At 35.6% G+C, this 21,608-nt stretch overlaps 1 protein-coding gene across 6 annotated transcripts in view; it reads right to left on the bottom strand.

The window, feature by feature from the left end:
• USP25 (ubiquitin specific peptidase 25) overlaps window positions 13,536-21,608 on the bottom strand; it is a 137,948-nt gene continuing 129,875 nt past the window's right edge. For all 6 annotated transcript variants that reach the window (XM_021070825.1, XM_021070823.1, XM_021070822.1 and 3 more), the window contains 3 exons: window positions 18,450-18,573; window positions 14,597-14,792; window positions 13,536-14,162 (listed from right to left, as the gene is read on the bottom strand). In XM_021070825.1, coding sequence (XP_020926484.1) covers window positions 13,990-14,162; window positions 14,597-14,792; window positions 18,450-18,573 — 493 coding nt within the window. In that variant the 3' untranslated portion in view covers window positions 13,536-13,989. The remainder of the gene's footprint in view (window positions 14,163-14,596; window positions 14,793-18,449; window positions 18,574-21,608) is intronic.

The raw sequence follows: 21,608 nt of genomic DNA, 5'->3' as shown, positions 1-21,608 counted from the left end.
TTAAAAAGATTCAGGAGTTCCCATCGTGGCACAGCGGAAACAAATCCAACTAGGAACCATGGGGTTGCGGGTTCGATCCCTAGCCTCGCTCGGTGGGTTGAGTATCTGGCGTTGCTCTGAGCTGTGGTGTAGGTCGTAGACACAGCTCGAATCTGGCGTTGCTGTGGCTGTGCCTGGATGGGTGGTTGCAGCTCTGATTGGACCCCTAACCTGGGAACCCCCATGTGCCATGGGTGTGGCACCAATAAGGCAAAAAAAGACAAAAAAAGAAAAAAATTACAAAGATTCAGCGGTGGTGGTATATGCAGCTGTCACTTTCTCCTTTTTATTGCTGTACAGTATGCCATTATCAGAATATACTACAGTATATCGGTTTACTGTTGATAGATATTTGGGTTGTTTCCAATCTTTGCTAGTATGAACAATGCTTCCAAGAACATTTTTGTATGTGTAAACTGATACACACGTACATAAATATCTTTGGGAAAAATACTTAGGAATTACTGAAAAATGTACTCACAACTTCAGATGTTTTAAAATAATGCTAAACATTTTCCAAAGAGGTTGCACTAATTTGCACACCCACCAGTATAATCTGAGTGTTCCTATTGCTATGTACACATCTCCACCAATATTTGGTAGTTAATTTTTTTGCCAATCTTGTTGGGGTTTGGTGGCATTTCATTTGATTTTAATTCATGTTTTCCTGTTTACTTATGAGGGTCAACATTTTTCCAGTTAATCATTTTGACATATTTTTTTGTAAAGTGTCTGTTCAAGTCTACTTTTTTATTGGCTCTCAGGCATTTTTATATTATACATACACGATTTTTTGTGGCTATATTTTTCTTCTATGATGTCATTACAGCCTGTGCTCTGGTTGCCTGAATTGAGTCAACTCTTCAAATTATAGGTCCATTTCCTCCTTCCTATTTGGTTCCTAGTTAGCACTGGCTAAAAGAATTTCAAGACTGGAAAAGTAGAAGAAAGAGCCTTGGTTCTCTGAAGGTCATTTGTTAGACATGGTGTCTGATGTACACAGAGGTACCAATAGGTTCTAAATTGCACCTGCTCTCCTCTGGTCCACACCCAGCTTTCTTTGGTGGCTAACTCTGTTGACCATCTGCTGCTCCAGGCCCATCATCATGGCAGAGGTAGAAGTTATGCAGGGCACTCCTTCTCATAGATCCTGTGATTCTTCCGTTCAGAGTTCCATTTGGCAGCTGGGCAACTTCTGCCAGCTTCTGACCTGCCAACTTCTCTCCTAGAATGTCCTTCCCAATCTGCCCACAATTCTGTACATTTTAATCACTACAAGTATCTTATCTCACAACTTACAGTAGTTCTGCTTCCCTTCTTTAACCTCATAAATATGTTATTGGTATCAGAAGTGATCCAGGGTAACTGAAACTTGAGTACAGAAATCTATCATCTATCTTCAATCTGATTAGGTTAAAATTAATGTTGCTTATCATAAAGGGGAAGCTGGAAGTCCATGGATTGCAGTGACTTAAATTACCACATGAAATCATCTGTAGAAGGAAAATTTTGAATAATTAGCTGCTGCCATATTTTAGTGAAAATTTGTTGTATAAAGGGGTTAATTAGTTGTATCAGAGTGCACTGAAGAATTTGAAGAAAGAAAGTGATAAGCTCAGGGCCTTAAATTCTCATCTCAAAGTCTGGGTAAAGGACAAGAAAACGTAAGTGAAACACTTGAATCCTATAGCCACAAGGTCTTTCTAAAACTGTGCCCAAAGTTTAATTCTGTGCATGGCTGAACTAAAAAAGCAAATTGAATTACAGCCTTATAGGATCTCTAACGTTAAAGTCAATTCATTGATTGGGAAGAGTAGGACCCTGAAAATTGGAATGGGGACACATGAGAAATTTCCAGTGAGGCTCTGAGGACCTTAGGCCCCAAAGTTCTGCTGAAACTTGTCATTAAGATCAGCCTCCTTGGAGTTCCCATCGTGGCTCAGAGGTTAACGAACCCAACTAGCACCCATGAGGATACAGGTTCAATCCCTGGCCTTGCTCAGTGGGTTAAGGATCCAGCATTGCTATGAGCTGCGGTGTAGGTCACAGATGCAGCTCAGATCCCGCATCGCTGTGGCTGTGGTGTAGGCTGGCAGCTGCAGCTCCAATTGGACCCCTAGCCTGGGAACCTCCATATGCCATGGGTGCGGGGACATGGAAACAACCCAAATGTTCATGACAGATGATGGATTAGGAAGTGGTATATATACACAATGAATACTACTCAGCCATAAAAAAGAATGAAATAATGCCATTTGCAGCAACATGATGAATAGAGACTCTCATACTGATGAAGTAAAAAGAAAGACAAATACCATATGGTATTACTTATATCTGGAATCTTATAAGGCACAAATGAACCTTTCCACAGAAAAGAAAATCATGGACTTGCAGAATTGACTTGTCGTTGCCAAGGTGGAGGGGGAGGGAGTGGGGTGGTGGTGAGCTTGGGGTAAATAGATAGAAACTATTGCCTTTGGAATGGATTAGCAATGAGATCCTGCTGTGTAGCACTGGGAACTATGTCTAGTCACTTATGGTGGAGCACGATAATGTGTGAAATAGAATGTGAGCATGTATGTATGATTGGGTCACCATGCTGTACAGTAGAAAAAAAATTGTATTGAGGAAATAACTATTAAAAATAATAATATAAAAAAAAAAGTAAGATGAGCCTTCTTTCTCTGAGTTTAGATTTCCCTTGCCTGAAAAGCTTTCCCTCACCTGAGGTAGCTGTCTTTCAAGAAACTGCTGATCTTCTTCAATATTCACACCACTTCTCATTGTTTGTAGCCCTATATTCAAACTCAAGTTCCAATAGGCCCCAGGGTTAAACTTTAAGTGTGACCCAAGAGGACATTATGCACATTAAAAATGCAAAATTCTGCCAATTTATGTTGACAGACACCTGAGGACAATGTGTGGGGATGGATGTTTGGTAGGCGTGAGATAATGTATGTTGAATATAATGCTATATTCATTGATAATGAAAGCACTGAGCAGAGACCTTGGATTCAACTGTTGGCTTCAATGGCTAGTAGCAGCTCTAGGAGTTTTCTTGATTGGGTGACTGAAATTGAACTCAAACATGGCTGACAGTGAACAAAGTTGCCAGGACTTGCTTGGTACACTGTAAATAGAATTACCCAAACTGAAGGAAATTGCAATGCTGGAGTAGATTAAGTACCCCTGCTCTGACCTCTGGGAAATGTATAGGCCAAATGATCACCAGCCTCCTTTAAGGGAGTTCTTGTAGCTATACTCCATGCACCAGAAATGGCATAGGAAGTGATAACCTCAAAATAACTTCCCAGAATTCAACAGAATAGGATCTCAGAGAGGTAGTGGTCAGGTGGTATCACTGAACTAGTAGAGACAAGGTAAGTATGGTTACTTTAATGGCAACACAGCCAAGGTAACTGGGAGTCTTAATTTTGGGCAACATCTACTTGCCATGGTGTCCCAGGACTGAAATAGCTAGGTAGACAATTAAAGAAGGAAAACTTATACATTTGTTGAATGGAAGTTGGACTTGAATTATCAAACAAAGACTTATAACCCTTTGATCGAATCTAAGAGTCAAAACTTTTGCCTAGAGAGACCTGTACCCATTTATTAAGTTGACTGTATGTTGGGGAAAAGGATATAATCAGGACTTTCAGGTATGATGGACACCATATCTGAACCGATAGTAAGTAATCCTTGGGGATGCAGGAATACCATTAAGAGCAGTATTTACGAAGGTCAGATAATATACTTTCGTGTTACGTACATTTCAACTGGATTCTATTCCCAGCATTTTCCTCAGAATGATCTCTGCCATCCAAAACAGGTTGTTTTTTTTTGTTGTTGTTGTTGTTTTTTAAGTGGCTGCACTTGCAGCATACACAACTTCCTGGGGCAGGGATGGAACCTTCGCCTCTGCAGTGACCTGAGCTGCTGCAGTTGGATCCTTAACCCACTGAGCCATAGCAGGAACTCCTAAAACCATTTGATTTTGAGCATTTTTTATTTCTTGAGGGATTCACTCCCCCAGCACCCCCTAATTTTTTTGCCCACATTCTTTTGTACTCATCCACAAATTGAAGCCAATGGAGACTTCTCCCAGTTTTGCCTGTTGTCCTCAGACCTATTTGCAAATGATTCTAGTCAGACTGGGTTCTTCTCACTTTAAGGATATTTATTGGCAATTTCTGTTTTCTGGGGGTCTTAAGACATACGATCTTTTTTTTCCCCTGCTACCTTCTTCTCACGTTTGCTAAACTTGCCAGCATCTTGCCAAAATATTGTAGTCGCATGTAGTTTGGCTCCATCCACTAGTGTTGTGTAGCCTGAGAATGTCTGTCACTTCATTGAAGTTGAAAAATGCTGTCTGTGGGTTTTTCTTTACCTTTTTTAAAAATGAAAAATGGATCCAGGAACATTTTAGAAAGTATGTCATCATAATTATCTCTCTCACCCAGGCCAGAAGTCCATTCTTCAAATATTTTTTATTACTGCACCGCTATCTTGCACACTGTAAACATCCTCTCTCACTACACTGCTTTGGCTTTTCATGGAATATTTTGAGGGACAGAATTCTTAATTGCACATGGTTAAATGCATCAAAAATTTCCTTTTTTTTTTGTGTTAAGAAATCCATAGTTACTCCAAAAACTTCAAAATACTCCCCATATGCTATCTTCTTATAGATGTCTGTGATTTAGCTATCATGGAACAGCTAGTATCAGAATAAGTTCCCTGTTATCAATGGCCATAAAAATGGATTAAAAAAATACGAAGCAACTCTTTTTAGTGTTAGGTCCACAGATGTGCAAGTTGCAATACTTGAGGGCAGTGTAGACCACCAGGTAAGCTCTCTTCCTGGAGACATTTTCAAAATATGGGGTAAAGGAAGAACAACCCGAGCAAAGATAGTTGTCTTATTGAGTGAAACTTCCAGAACTATGGAGGTATACTGCAGTTCCAAACTTTTACACTTAGATGATTTTTATTTTTCTAAGAAATTAAACATCTACTTTGAACAATGATTCCGATGTATCTTTATTTTAATCATGCTCGCTAGTCCAAAGTTTAAGTTAATTCTATGTGTTGGGTGGGAGTGTGAGCACAGCATAATTTTCATAATTATTGTAAGGGGTAGGGCAGTTATAATTAGTTCTTTATTTCCTTTCAAGCCTCAGACTTGAGATTGAAGCACACCAGCCTCCCAAAGAAGAACCAATTTAGCTATTTCTCACTTAAAATGTATTATTTTGTTAACATAAATGTTGATTGTTATCATTTTTAAATTAACATTACATTTTTCAGTTTAAATTTCTGAAATGCTAAATATCAATAGATGTAGCCTGCCTAAATAAAAGTTCTTTTAGCTCCTCAAAAATTTTTGAGTGAAGTCAGAGAGCAAAAAGTTTGAGAGCTGCTATTCTGTACCAATAACATTCAATTAGAAGGCATTTTTTAAAGGTGGAAAAAAGAAGCTCATTCATAACAGTATAAAAACACTAGAACACATTAAGATATCCAGCGTTAAAGACAAATAAAAATAGTTTTTAAACTCTACTTGAGGACTTATGAATCTAATAAAAGAATAAAAAATATTGGTTTTGGATATTAAGATTATTGTAAATGTACCATGATTTCTCTATAGGCCAATCTATGTAAGCCGCTATCTTGCACACTGTAAACATTAATTTAATTACAATTAAAATGCCAATAGGATTTTTATTTGAAAGAATATTGAATAATTTGAAAGTGTATCTGTAAAAAGGTACAGAAAATTCTGGAAAAAAAATGAGTATTAAGGGCATCTGTGTTGGAGAGTAACACTTGAAATATTAGACACTAGGAAAATGCATATTAGTTATAAAACAAATGTTTTAAGTCAACATTAAAACAGTTATTAAATTAGTAATGGTAGTTGAATAGACAACATTAAGTGGAATTGAATAGAGTGTTCATAAGTATCAAATATAAAAATTTATTATCTAGTGGAGATTACATTTTTAGATCAGTAAGGGAAAAGAAGAAATATTTTATAGACAACTAGATAATCTTGGCAGAAATCTGTGAATCTTTACCTCACCCCTTAATATAATTTCCAACATAAAAAGCAAAATCATAAAAATATCAGAAGAAAACATGGGTGAGTGTTTTTATCATCTTGAACAGGGAAAATTCCTTCTAAACATGATATCAAAGGCAAAAGTTATAAAGAAGGTCAACAGATTTGATTACATAAAGTCATAAAACAGTATTATAAGCAAGCTTAAAATAAACGACAGAAGGAAAAAATTTTCAGTGTGTATAATAAAGAATTAATGATACCTAATATGAGCTATTATAAATTTATGACATGAACACCCAACAGAAAAAGTGCAAAGGGCATAAGCAAGTACAAGCAGGCATTAATATATTGAAATATATTCACTCTCATTAAAAATTAAAAAAATATACATTTTTGGCTGCCCCAAAACTATTAAAGGCTGATAATATTCTATGTTGTTAGACCTGAAAGAAAAACACACTCATGCATTAGTAGTGGCAGTATAAACTTGAATAGTTTGGTGGACAGTTCAATTAATTCAGCTCAAAATCTTAAATCTGTATAATCCATAACACAGACAGAAATTATTCAACCACAAATTTAGCAGAGAACAAAAGGGCTAAAAGTAATACAAAAACTTAAGTAGCAGCTACATTGTATGTCCATGAATAATTATTGTACATCTTCCTTATAATCAAATGTTGTAGAGCAGTAAGATATATACACACTTTCTTGGAACTGTGCCAACATTTACTATATTTAAAAAGTTATAAAAATCATTTAGATATTGTTATATGTATGTGTATGTTTATGTTTATGTGCACATGCATTGAAAGATGTCCAGAGAAATCAACACAAAAAACCTTAAGTGTCTAACTTTGGGTAGATAGATGAATTTGGGTGGATTATTACTCTTGTCTAATTATTTAAGCTTGTTTTATAAATATACTATCTAGAAGACGGTATGGCATGTGGCAAACAAGAGAAAAGTGTGTGAATGAAAAAATGGCCATGAATTCACATTATATATACATCCCTCCACTGCTAAAATTTTAAAAACAAAGTATTAAATAGCATTATTAAAAGGTCTCAGTCAATTTAAAAAGAGCAATAGGATTTCAATCAGAACTAGTGCATTTACTCTTGAGCTCCCAGAGATAGTCTATAAATACATCCCTAAATATTTAGAATGTAAGGGATTAAGGTATTTGGATAAAAAAAGGAATCTCTGAAAGAAACCAGTGTGTAGGTTCCATACATACTGTCTCTCAGTTCCAATTCCAGCCTTTCATCCTCTGGATGCTGGGGCTGAGACTCTGCAAACTGCCTTTTCCTGACCTCTTTGCTGCATTCCACTTGGGTTCAATGAGAAGTATGAGGGAAGTTGGAAGTTAGAGGAAAACAACTTGCCAACTCCACCAGTATTGACCTAATACTTTCAGATCTTCTAGAACTATCTTCATTGCATCCCTTAGAAGCAGTAAGAGCCCTCATGGTGGTGAACCTTCTCAGAGGTTTGAACACCAACTCCATGCAAACTTTTTTTTGAGCTCGAAGTTTCTGGTAATAGCCCCCAATCCCCCATCCCCTTTTTCCCTAGTCCTAGGAATAGTAGCTCTCTGGGTTACCCTCTAATGCCTCTACCACATCTACTTTGTTGAAACACCTTGTGTGGTCTCTCCTGACTAGACGTATGATTGCAGAGGTGCTCTCTGAAGGGCAGATGTAGTAGAGTGGTTAACGGGAGGATTAGGACAAGGAGACATATATGCTTGAGGCCAATTTGCTCCAGCACTTGGAGGATGTTTGAATGTTCCAGGGGTGTTAATAAAGGAAGATATCCCTATCAGCAGAGGTCTGAAGTAGTTCTGTCTGATGAAACTTTCTGCAATAATAGAAATGTTCTAATGTGTTGTCCAATATGGTAGCCAATAGTCACAGGTGGCTATTGAGCATTTGAAATATGGCTAGGATGACTAATTTTATTGATTTAAATTTAAATAACCACATCTGGCTAGTAGATACCACACTACACCATGCAGGCCTAAGGTGGCTGGATGGCTGGACAACATGCAAGACTGCATCTTCATTAAGTTGCCAGACATTTTAATAGGTACTAAGGTTACAAAAACGGGGACAGACTATCTCCCTCTAAATGAATTCAGCCAGCAATGGAAGACAGACATGCAAAACCTCTTTGAAAGATTATTCTGCCAACAGTATGTACAATGGGGTGAGATCAAAGAAAGAGCAGCCACTCAGGACCGCATCCAATTGTTCAAATTAAGAGATGAGAAATGTCAACAGCCATAGTGAAGGAGTGTATGAGCACGGTATTCAAAATTTGACCTCTGGACACCTGGCGACCACAGGAAATAAGAGTAGAATTGAGAATACTTCTCCATTTCTGAATTATTATGCCATTTACCGAGAGAATATAGAGAATCAGATTTGGGAAGAAGAGGTGAGCTCAGTTTTGGGTGTACAAAACTTAAAGTGCTTATGAAACATCCAAGTCACTATTCTGAACAAACGATTGGATATATAAAAGGGCCCTAGATATGCAAGGGAGGTCTGGTTAGAAACATCAACTTGTGAATCACAAGCATGCAGGTAGACATGACCATCCAAAAAGGGCAAAGAGTTAGAATGGGTACAGAAACTTGACAACCTTGGTATTTAAGGAGTACAAAGAAAATGACAAAGAATGCAGGTAGGAATAAGAGTAGCCCAAAGAAACTTGTCTCCGGAAAGCAGATTCTGAAAATCAGAAGCCAATAGTGACAAATTATAAAGTGGCTGACAATTAGGGAATACTTAATTTGTGGCAGACATTTTATAAGAATTTTTAAATAGAGAAACCCGTTCAATCTTTTAAGAGAACCATAAAGGTAACTTTTACTATAATCCTATTTTACAGATGAAGAAACTTAGGCACAGAAAAGTTAAGAATTCACTCAAGATCCACACACAATCAGCAGCTGAGCCAGGATCTGGACGCAGGCAGTCTGGCTCTGGAGCCTGCCCTCTTGGCCACTTAGATAAGAGAAAGAAGTCCGGTAAGTCACGGACTGAAAAGCACTTGAGTGCAGCTTTGGCTGGAGCATAGACCAAAATGTATGGCTGAGGGGGCATCAGCAAATTTAACGCCATCTTTTCATGTGACATAGAATAACACAAAAAAGCAAACTTCTCTACCTACCCTACTTTAGCCAGGCTCAATTAGTCCCTGAGGGGAGGGCCACAGGTAATCCTTAGAAAAATTAAAGTTGGAGAAGCCATCTACACAATGTTCTCAAACAGTTCTCTTTAAAAGGCTTGCTTTTGATATACAACCAGGGTTGAGATAATAACCTAGCTCCAAATGATTGAAGAGCTAAGAACCATTTGCTAAAGGCTTTGGGCTAGTACAAAGCAAAAAAGTTGAGCTTTCTAATTCCGCAGAGGAGCAAATATATCCCAAATAACGAATGTACTTTTAACAAGTTCATATTTCTTTTGTTCATTTTTTCCTCATAATATTGGGTTATCAATAATGTCCATCCCTGATCACATGCTGGTTAATAATTAACTGTAAGTTTACAGGTATGGAAGTGAAAAGTTGAAGGGGATCATGTCTAAGCTCCTCAGCTTTCTTGGTAATGTGGCTTGGATTATTCTATTTTACTGGAGCTGGACTGAATAGGAAGTTGAGAATGGTAGTGAAGGTGTGAAATAGCTACTAAGAACTGTGCACGGAATAAATAAGGACATTTGCAATTCTGGTGGGTGTGTCTATGTGCATTCAATTGTGTGTGTAGTTGCCTCAATCATGGCTCTTTTACGTTCATGATTAGAATTATAGTACCTATTATTTGATTGTGGAAGTCACCTCTATCAAATGGTTAATTAGAGAAAGAAGGAACTGGAGGTTAGAAAGTACAGGAGTGAGGAGGGGAAAGGATGTGTAAAATATATATATTTTTTTCTTTCTTTTTCTTAAAGCAATGACTCTCTCCCCTCAGCATATATATGCTGCATAACATTATCCAAATGTGGAAGCATATGGCCACAATAATTAACATTAGTGCCTCCAGGACTGGCTGTGAGTAGGGACATAGAGTAGGTAAGAATAAAAACACTAGAGAAACAAACAGATCTGTGGTATATAAAATGTTAAGTTAAATTAATAAAATAAACATATGAACAAGGGCAAGTCATCATGAACTATTCCATTCATTCAGCAAAGATTTGTTCAATGAAAACACACTGAAATGATTATATGAATGAAAATGATAATAAAATGACTAGATGAATGTGATGATGAAATGACTAGATGAATGAAATGATTAGATGAATGTGAGCAATTTCTAACTTGGTTTGTTATAACTTTGATATCATTTTTAGAATTAAGTAAAACAAAGTAAAGCAGATGAAAAAGCAAAATTACAGATATCTGTACAGTGCTTTTGTTTTTGTTTTTTTTGCCTTTTAGGGCCGCACCCACGGCATATGGAGGGTCCCAGGCTAGGGGGCTGAATCGGAGCTGTAGCTGCCGGCCTATGCCACAGCCACAGCCACATCAGAGCTGAGCCGCATCTGAGACCTATACTATAGCTCACAGCAACGCCGGATCCTTAAACCACTGAGCAAGGCCAGGGTTCAAACCTGCATCCTCATGGATGCTGGTCAGATTCGTTAGTTAACTGCTAAGCCATGACAGAAACTCCCTGAACAGTGCTTTTGTAACAATACTTATGCATCTGGAAAGCATGCATATAAATTGGACCATGACATACTGTGGACTGAACTGTCTCCCACCCCCATATTCATTTGTTGAAGCCCTAATCCCCAAAGTGACTGTATTTGGAGGCGGGGCCTTTAAAGAGGTAATTAAGATTAAATGAGGTCATAAGGGTAAGGCCCTAACCCAGTAGGACTGGTGTCTTTCCAGGAAGTGGAAGACACACCAAAGATGCAGAGGTGCACAGAAAAAAGGCCATGTGAGGACGAAGTGAGAAGGCTGTTTTTTGGAAGCCCAAGAGAGAGGCTTTAGGAGAAACTGAACCTGCCAAGGTTTTGATCTTGGACTTCCAACCTCTAGAACTGTGAGAAAACACACGTAATTTTTTTAAGCTTCCCTGGTGTGGTATGTATTACAGCAACCCTAGCAGACTAATACACATACTTAGGATGAAGTTATCATGGACACAACAAACAATATTTAATCTGCTTAACAAAGTGAAGCAAAACTGAAAAAACAAAACAAAACAAAACTAAAAAAACCTGACTATACAAGGGTATTCCTACTCATTCCCCTCAGCATCCTGGGTGGTTGTACTTTAGGGGGAAGACAACAGGCCTCAGAGGACCAAGTCAACAATTCTGAGTGATAAGCAAAGACTGAACTTCTGGAGAATTAGAAATAGGAGACAATCTACCTTAGTCTCAACTAAGCAAAACAATTTTTAGTTCACTTCCTTGACTTCCTTCCTTGTAAAGGAAATACCATTTCCAATAAACAAGGGTTGAAAAGTGAACAGAAATTAAACAGCATCAATTTAAGGTACATAAAATGCTACTGATAGTTGTATTTAGTCCTGGATTCTCAAACTTCATCAGACATCAAAATCTTCTGAAGGACTTGCTGAAACTTCTTCAATGTTAAATTAATAGTTCTGGGTTTGGGGCCCAAGAACTTTCAGTTCTAACATGTCCTCAGATGATGCTGAAGCTCCTAGTCTAGAAACCACATTTTGAGCACTGCTGATTTAGTGTATGTTCATTATTGTATTTTAATGAATCTGAAAAGTATTACAGGCTCTCACAGGCTCACTCGTGGCTACAGGCTCTCACAGGCTGACTTGCGGCTACAGTCTCCTTATATATGATGTTTATAAGAAGTTCCTACAAGTCTTAACTTCTATTTGAATTCTACCCAAAATTATTTCAAAATGTGAGAAGGGAATACTACAGTAATCAAAGTGAGTCATTTGAATCAAAGGATTTCTTCCAAGGACAACAGTTCTATGAGGTTTCAATTTTTAAATTACTAGCCATAAGTTATACTTAAATCAGTAAATAACGTAAGACAATTTCACTGACCTAAATCTTAAGACTAGATTAAAAGCTGATAGAAAAAAGCTGTTTCCACAGGTCTTGAAAAAGGTCACTTCTTTTAATAAGAACTTCAGACTCATAACTAGGAATGAATAAACTGGCTTTTAAGTAGGGTCAATATAAAAATAATACTTACCTGGATGTGCCTTGTAAGAGGAATAGTTTCCATCTGGTATTTATATCAGTTTGTGTCTCAGACATAAACAACTTTACCATTATGGTAGATTATCATAAATTACTGAAGATGCATTACAAATGCTTTAATGATACGCATGCAGTTTCTATACTTTCAATAGGACTTGAAAACCAATGCAGAATTCTGATTCTGCTCAGTAGAGCATTTAAAATCTAAATCAAAACACATTCTGATGCCTATAAAATACGCAACAGAAACAGAATCAATTCTTTGTCATTAATAATTTAGCAGTACACTGCTGCCTTTGTAAGGGGTATTATATAATCGCTTAATATTTTCTTGTTCCTTCTCCATCCAGGATCTTTTATGAGAGGCACTTATAAGGAACACTAATTTTTGGCAACTCTATATACAAACATACACATAGTATAATGATATATTTTACTACACTAAGAAAGTATCATCTGTAAATAATTTTTTATAAATTCAAAAATAAGTTGTTGGTAACATGATTACCTTTAAAGCACTGAATTTCATTCACAATGTTACTTCATTAAACAGCAGTTCCATCTACAAAATGTTCTACAGCTTTTTCCTTTTTGAAAAGGAGGTAAATAAATGCAGTAAGATAATCATAACTTCTAGTTCAACAATATCAACTTCATTTCACAGCATTGATTAGCAGAGAACATTTTCAATTATAGTAGTATACAATTTACAAAAATAGAATGATTATATAATGAGAAACACTGTCCTCCATTGTGAAGAATATGTGTGTGTACATGTGTGTATGTATGTATATATACACATATACATATTTCTTATAAGATTCACTATTAAATAGCCCTTATTCAAGTACGTTTTTCCTGCTATCTCTTGAAATAATCACCCTGATACATTATTTGTAAATACATAAAAAAGGTTAATCTAAGAAAAGGTTAAATGTTTCAGTGTGGTTGACAAACATCAGCCTCTCACTTCGGCTGAAAACCTGATTTAAATTCAAAGCAGGTTTAGATCCCATACTAAGTTCAGTAACTTAGTACAAAAATATAGACATAATATTTAAGTGTCAAATACTCAGTAAATTTTTAACGGGCTAACATTAGAACAAAATTAAAAGTTTGTATCAATCTAATTATCACCCAATCTTAAACAATCCCCAGACAAAATCCACTTATATCACTAAAAAAATACACTAACATACAATATATCTGCTTACAAACACATAGGTAGCCATAAATAAAACTTTATTCTTTAATTTCATTTACAAGCTACCAAATATTATATATTGTACACAGTGCTGAACACTTAAATGGCTATAGTCATGGAGGATCCAGACTGAATGGAAAGCTGTAGATAAAGAATAGATAAAAGCAAAGTAATACTGTAACAGAAAGGTGGCAAAAGCATGGTTTTGCCATAATAAAATCAATCAGATCTGTAGTTATACATTGGTTCTAGTTAAAACAAAGTCTGAGCGCCATGCGATTCTCAGCTTTATTATTTGCAGTCTGGCTAAAGTCTGTATCGTCATTTTGTCTTTTTGCAGTTATTAAAAATAAAAAGTTAAAAACTATAGCAGCAACAAGCAAACCCTGTGACAGGAAGGCAAGGGTTAAGAACGAAAAAAAGTTTATACAGTGTGTTTAGGGAAAGTGTGTGCAGTTTATCTTCCATCAGCAGGAGTTCGACTGAGGGACAACATGATTCGGGTAAATCGCTCACAGAGTTCATGTGTGGAGTACGGAGGTAATTTCGGAGGCTCGTGGAAACCTTTAATCTCCGTAGAACAATCCAGCAGTTTTGGCAGAAAATCTGTCAGCTTCTCTTGGAGGTTTGCTGTGAATACAAACAATTAGATGTAAATAAAGATAGACAAGGAGTGAAATTATCTTAAGGTGATTTATTAATCAGGAGTGGTCATTTTTCATTTTAAAACATGTAAAATTAATATCATTTGGGGGGGAAGAAGTAAAATACAAACGGTAACAGCTTAGTTTGTTAATGAGAAAAAATATAATGTGAATGTAAAAATGTTACAGGTTATGAAAATGATAATAATTAACATCAAAATCTAACTGCATTTTTTTTTGGACTATATCCGTGGCATGTGGAAATTCTCAGGCCAGGGACTGAACCCATGCCACCGCAGCGACCCAAGCTGCTACACTGACAATGTCAGATCCTTAATCTGGTGAGCCACAGGGAATTTCAAATTCTAACTGCTTTTACTTCCAACAACTCAGGTGTCCACCAGCATTGTTTAAACTTACATTCCATTTCTTGCCCAAGATAGGAACACCATCGATTTCTCATATCTTCCACAGCAAGTATATCTTTCTCTTCCATTTCATCCACCAATAACAGGGGCAAAAATGGAACAATAAACTCATTCATGATAATCAGACCATTGTTTACTTCACGATCCTCTCCAGATTCAAACAGTTCTGCAGCTTGTTCATTTAATTTCTTAATGCAATGAGAAAAACAACAGGTTTCCTTTTTAATTAAGAATATCTATAAGTGTTAAGATTGAAGACAATATAATAGGCATATTTGCAAACGATATCAGATCGAGTAGGAATCACGAAAAATACTCAGCCTATTCTAGCAAAAAATGTCTCAGAAAAAAGGTCACACATCTAACAACAGAAACAAACGCAAAAAAGGAGTAGTAAAAATGTTTTTAAAGTTGTCATGTTTTTAAAGTTCATATTCAGCTTCTATCACTTTAATGATCACTATAGGAACTATTTTAAATTTATTTTCCAGAGAAGAATTTTCTCCCAATTATAAAATTTGCACTCAAAGTAATTTTAAAAATAAAGAAATTCATCCTCCACATTAATTTTGAAAAACTATCATCTTTTCTATAAATGTCAGCTGAACAGGGACTGTTATATTTCTTGATACAAACATGTAAAGGCAATCAATTAATTCATTTATTCCTAAAAAAAACTCTTACTGATTATATGCCATGTACTAGAAAGAAACTGTTCTAGATGTGGGGGTACCCAAGTGATTAGTGCAAAAACTTGGAGCTAACAATCCCTTACAAGGATCAGTAAACTTAAGTAAAGAACAAGACAACTTTTTTTAGGCTTTGAGGGCCATATAGTTTCTGCTGCAATGATTTAACTCTGCCATTGCTACACAAAGGCAGCCATGTATGATATATAAATAAATGGGCATGGCTATGTTTCAGTAAAACTTTTTTAATTTATAAAAACAAGTGGTAGACTGGAGCACAGGCAAAGTGTGCTGACATCTGAGTAGAAGAAAGAAATCCATGAGATAAATACAGACATAGGAGACAGATAAAAGATACAGGTATAATAAGGTTTATTCTGAAATCTTATGTTTATAGAATGATAAATATAATTTTTAAATAGTCCTCACAGTTTTAAGCTGAATTTCAAATACAAAAATATATAGATATATTTCTGATGTTTATGTCATTCCTGTGCCATTTATCTTGACTCTGTAGGATTACGGTGAAAGTCTAATTCAGCCACTAAGTACTCTTCAGCAAACACAAAGCTTGCTCTTAGCTTCATTTTCATATGAAAAATGGAATACTATTACCTTCCTTACACAGTGGTTAAGAGAATGAAATGAGATAAGCCTTTAAGTATCTAGTGTAATCTATATAACATGCACTTAAAGACATATCATTATTCCAAAAATTGATGTTAAGTACACTAAATCAAAACATAGCCATGTGTTTTGAAGCTCCCATGTGGCGCATACAGGCTGCAACTGTGCCACGGGTTTCACCCCTGGCCTGGGAACCTCCACATGCTGCAGTTGCAGCCAAAAACACAAAAACAGAAGCATGTTTTGTAAACATGTCCTCCAAACAATTTAAACACGGTATGTCCAAAGCCAACTTTATCCACCTTCTTAAAAGTCCCCAAAGCCAAAGCTAGTAAGTCAGACAGGTTTAATGCCTCAATTTCATCTTTTAGTTACTGAGTCCAGGCAGGTTTAATGCCTCTACTTCATCTATTAGTTACTGAGTTCTTGCTCTCATTTCCTTTACAATCTTCTACACCCTCTCCTTCATACCCAGTACACTTCTGCCTTAGTTCAGGTTCTTGTCCTCTTTCCTGTCTGTCTCCTCTAGGGTTCTTCATTCTGACTCCTTTCCAGTCAATCTTCTATTATGCTACTGCCAGAGTCATTTTCTAAAAACAAACCTCAACATGCCAAACTCAGTCAAACTTTACATTGGTGCCAGCTCATTAGAATGGCACCTAAGCTTCTTCAAAATCTGACATCAACAAGTACTGTTAGCTTCATCACTTCTACCAAACCCTGCTCCTCATAACTTAGCCACAATGGATTTATCTTTATCTCCTGTTGTATACTTTCCATGCCTTTTCATATGATATCTCTTTTTCTGGAATGTTCTTTTCCCTTCTTTCCGAGCATAAAATTCCTATTTTTCCATCACAATCCAGATCAGTGTTTATCTCAGTCTTCTTCCCAACAATTCTAGGCATATATTATTTTGCACATTTCTCATGATAACACTTATTGGTTTTTTTTTTTAATAGCCACTCCCGTGGCATATAGAGATTTCCAGGCTAGGGGTCAAATCAGAGATATAGCCGCTGGCCTTCACCACAGCCACAGCAACACAGTATCCGAGCCATGTCTGTGGCCTACACCACAGCTCACAGCAATGCTGGATCCTTAACCCACTGAGCAAGACCAGGGATCAAACTTGTGTCCTCATGGATGCTAGTCAGATTCGTTTCCACTGAGCCACGATGGGAACTTTAATAACATTTATTCTGGAATATAAAAATTATCTGTGTGTATCTCTCACCAGACTGAATTCTCTCAGGATAAATAATGGGTCTCACTTATCATTGTGTCCCTCAGAATTTGACACTCAGTAAACACTCAATATGAAAAAACCTGAAAGGAACACTAAAATAATCCTGAGCTTTCATTTAAATTCCTATGTGAAACAACATAGTGTGACTGGTTTACTAACATAGAATGATGAAAGAAACACATTCTACCACTTTTCTAATGTCTCAGAGTAACCATCAAGTTTTGGCTGTATTTATTTTTAAAAATGGCTTTGTCAAAATATATCAATATTCCAACACTGCAATATTTTTTAAATGAAAAACTGCTTTGGTCTATTCAATGCAGAATTTTAATAATTACATAAAACTTTGTACTTTCTTAAGTTGAAATATATATATTAGGTGCTCCTTTGGAGGCTGATTTAAAATCCTCTTGAAACAGACCAAATTAAGAATACCATCCTTGGTGGATACAAACTATCAACAATTCAAAAGTTTTAATACACACTCAAATGCAGTAAAATAAGCTGAGTGAAAAAGAATAAGATCACAAGCTTCTAATATTCCCAATCCAATAAATTTGAAGACATATGGCAGACAACAATTAACACATATTATGTAGTTCTACTGAAAGCAAACATTTCAACAGCATTAAGTACTTATAGTTTTTTTTAAAGTATACATAAACCATGTAACCTATATAGTTCAGAAGGCAAATATTCTTGAATACCTTTATATACTTATAGAAAAAAATCTCAATTTAGAAGTTTGCAATCTATAGAGTGATGTTAAAAGTTAAATGAAATCCAATTTAAAAAGTGTATAAAGATGGAATTTGTGATTTTATACATAAAGGTTAGCTGATTCAAGAAACATTAACCAAGTATTACAAATATCTAGTGAGTACACTGGTGCAAAAAAACTGTAAGAAGATTTTTCAAAGTTTGTAACAACAGTAATATTCTAGCACATGGAATAATAGTAATAATTCATCATGGTGCTCAGCCTCTCTTTTCTCATCAAAAAAGGGAATGGCAGAATGATGAAGAAATCAAAATATAAAAATGTAATTACTGCGATCCCATTTTAGGAACATTTCTGGTTTATCACCTGTAAAACTTAAGATCCTTAAAGAAGAAGGAATAAAGAACTGGGTGTATTCTCCAACCTCAAGGGAGTCAACCCAGATTACAGACATCCTCCTGACGCTTCCCCATTAGAATTTATAGTCAGTCACTTATACTTGAGCTTAGAAAACTGCTCAATATAAGACAAAATGAAAGCAAACACACATTCTACTTACGAGCAAACATTCTCTTCTATAATGTGATATCAGTTCTTCATCATGTCCTCTGTGCGGGCCTTTGGACAAGAGTTCTTTGTTATTCTGATAAGCACAGATAAGGAACAGCAAGGAATCTATATAACTTAAAAATTTAAAAAATGTATAGCATTAGAATTTTATCTCTGAAAAAAAAGTCAACTACGATTATACAACACTTTAAGTATACATTTAAATTTTGATCATCCATCCAGAACATTACAATAAAAAAATAGCTGATGATGTACTATATGCCTGAGAGGTTTTTTTTTTTTTTTTTTTTTTTTTTCCTGCAACAGCCACATCTGATACCAGTAATGTCTTAAAAGTAAAACAAACATACAAAACACCACCAGAACAAAAAATAGAGCTAGTAATTAAGAAAAGTCTGGGAGAAAAAGGCCATAATTGATGATTCGGAGTTCCTTCTTGATTCTTCGGTATTTATTTTCATTTATACTCAAAATTAACACTGATGTGAAAATCAACAATCTTTTTTTTAACAACATAATGCAGTTTTTGTTTGAGGGAAGATCAGATTACTTTGTTTCTTTATCACAAACATCATTTGGTCTGGTTCATTCAGTGACTACTTTTTAGTCAGGTTTTGTTTTTGTTTTTGTTTTTTTTCTATGCAAGGGCACAGTTGTAGTCGTTGAGAAAAATGTAACACAGAGGAGAACATTCAAAGCAAATGGTGGAAGGAGAGAGAGTAAAAAATGCTTCTAAATCTGGGAAATCTAGTGGGATCCAAACAAACAAAACACCAAATTAAAGGCATGCAAGGGCCTGCCTTTGTTTTATATTTAATATATTGGTATGTTACGAATATATGTTTATGACCTTCCAACTAGGTTTTAAAAAGGGAAGAGGAGGAAAATGTTTGTGTATTACATTTGTCTCTAAAATGATTATTCTTCTCCTAACATGCCATGGGGGAAAAAAATATATATATACACACACAGCTATATATTTGCATAACTAAATATGAAAGATATTTTAAGCTTTCTCCTATGTGTCAGTTTTTCAATCATAATACATCTTCTCACAGATTCAGAAAAATGCAACATCCTAAAAAGTGAAATACTGTACAGAAACAATATTCTAAAACTCTAAGTTACACTGCAAAAAAAGTGTTACTGTTTACTACTTAATTTCAGGTGCTCAGATACAAGTCAATTCCATGGTTCAAATGTTAAATGTACAACCATGTGGGAATTAATGTACATATTCATGACAAATCAAACTACATGTGAGTGAAACTATTTCATAAAAAGTAAGTTCTCTTTTCTTATGGCCACATCTGAGTCATATGGAAATTCCTGGGCTAAGGGTTGATTTGGAGGGTAGCTTAGGCCTAGACCACAGCCACAGCAAAAAAGGATCCAAGCTGCATCTGCTACCTACACTACAATTTATGGCAACACCAGATTCTTAACCCACTGAGTGAGGCCAGGGTTCAAACCTGAATCCTACCTGAATCCTCATAGAGACAAAGTCAGGTCCTTAACCCCCTGAGCCACAATGTGAACTTCAAAAATAAGTCCTTTAAAACATTTTTTTTGAAAATGGTTTTTCCCAGGAATTTGTTTTTGAGGAAATTTAGGATATGAACTTTTATTTTGAAATACTGTGGGTATAAGCTCAGCTTAAGCTTTTTTTATTGTTTAGAAAGTGATAATAATATTAAATGTTGTTTTACGCCACTAAATTGAGTTAGTTTGCTGGCACATCTACCTTATCTCTTACAGCTATTTAAGCTTCCTATTAAAAGGTCTTCCCCGAATGACATCCATATCTGGCTTTCTAGTCCTGACTCATCTCTCTGAGAATAGCTCTGAAACCATGACCTTGTTCCAATCTTCTAGTTAGGCATACAAAATGTTCCACATTTTATCAACCTTTAAAGTGCCTATAAACATATTTTTAAGTAAATGAGAATAAAATTCAGCAGTATAGTTACCAAATTCTTTTTTAAGATAAAACAAGACCATGTAGCCTGATGGATTCTCTTTCTCTTCAACTTTTACTACTGTAAAATTATGGTTTCTAAAAACATGGTTTTATTTCACTACTCACAGAAGTAATGATGGCCTGTCAATAAATATTCCATTCATAGCTTTCAAGTGTTATATTTCCTTTCTTTTTTTTTTTTTTTTTTTTTTTTGTGAGCCACTCCCGTGGCATATGGAGGTTCCCAGGCTAGGGGTTGAATCGGAGCTGTAGTCACCGGCCTACGCCAGGGCAACAGCAACGCAGGATCCGAGCCGTGTCTGCAACCCATACCACAGCTCACGGCAACGCCAGATCTTTAACCCACTGAGCAAGGCCAGGGATCGAACCCACAACGTCATGGTTCCTAGTCGGATTCGTTAACCACTGCACCACGACAGAATGAAAGTGTTATATTTTCATTAAAAATAAGTCTGATAGAACCTTTTGGCAATGTTTTATATACTGCTAGCTATGGTAACCGCTGTATTTAAAGTGGTAAAATTAACATTTCTTTTTATAATATTCCATAAATATTGTCACCATTACTAATTTCCTAGTTGATCTTTCAAATTTAGTAAACATTTGCTACTCTAATATTCCCTTTATCACAAGAATACATTTAAGAATAAACAAATTATGAAATATAAACATACTTCCACATTATATTTAAAATCCTTTAACAAATGTTAACTCAGAAAAGCTTAGAGAAAATATGCAGCATGAGAATGAGTTTCACCTTTTTAATTCTTATTGAGATTATGAATACATTTTATCCTTTCTGATTTCATTAAATTATACAAGAATACAGAGGTCCCTATTTTAATTTTTCTCTCCCTTAATTAGTTGTGTGACCATAACAAAGTTATTGCATCATTGTGGATCAGTTTTTTTATCAATAAAGTATAAATGCCTTTTAGACGCTCTATTCAATTGTAAAACCATATTAACATTTTTCTCAGAAAACTGAATCTCCAAAATCCAAAAGCATATTTGAATAGTCTTATTAAAGAAATAAAACTTTGACCAAAATATTAATTTATAAAACAGAGCTATTGATCAAAATGGTTTTCCACTTCAGAGACCAAAGTGAATTATCTTATAAATTATATGACTAGGACTTCGATTATTTGTGTCCAAGTATTAACA

The sequence above is a fragment of the Sus scrofa genome, chromosome 13, assembly GCF_000003025.6.
Source record: "Sus scrofa isolate TJ Tabasco breed Duroc chromosome 13, Sscrofa11.1, whole genome shotgun sequence".
In the NCBI taxonomy this organism is placed as follows: domain Eukaryota; kingdom Metazoa; phylum Chordata; class Mammalia; order Artiodactyla; family Suidae; genus Sus; species Sus scrofa.
The sequence above is the reverse complement of the archived record's forward strand: the minus strand, read 5'-3'. Positions and strand labels throughout refer to the sequence as shown.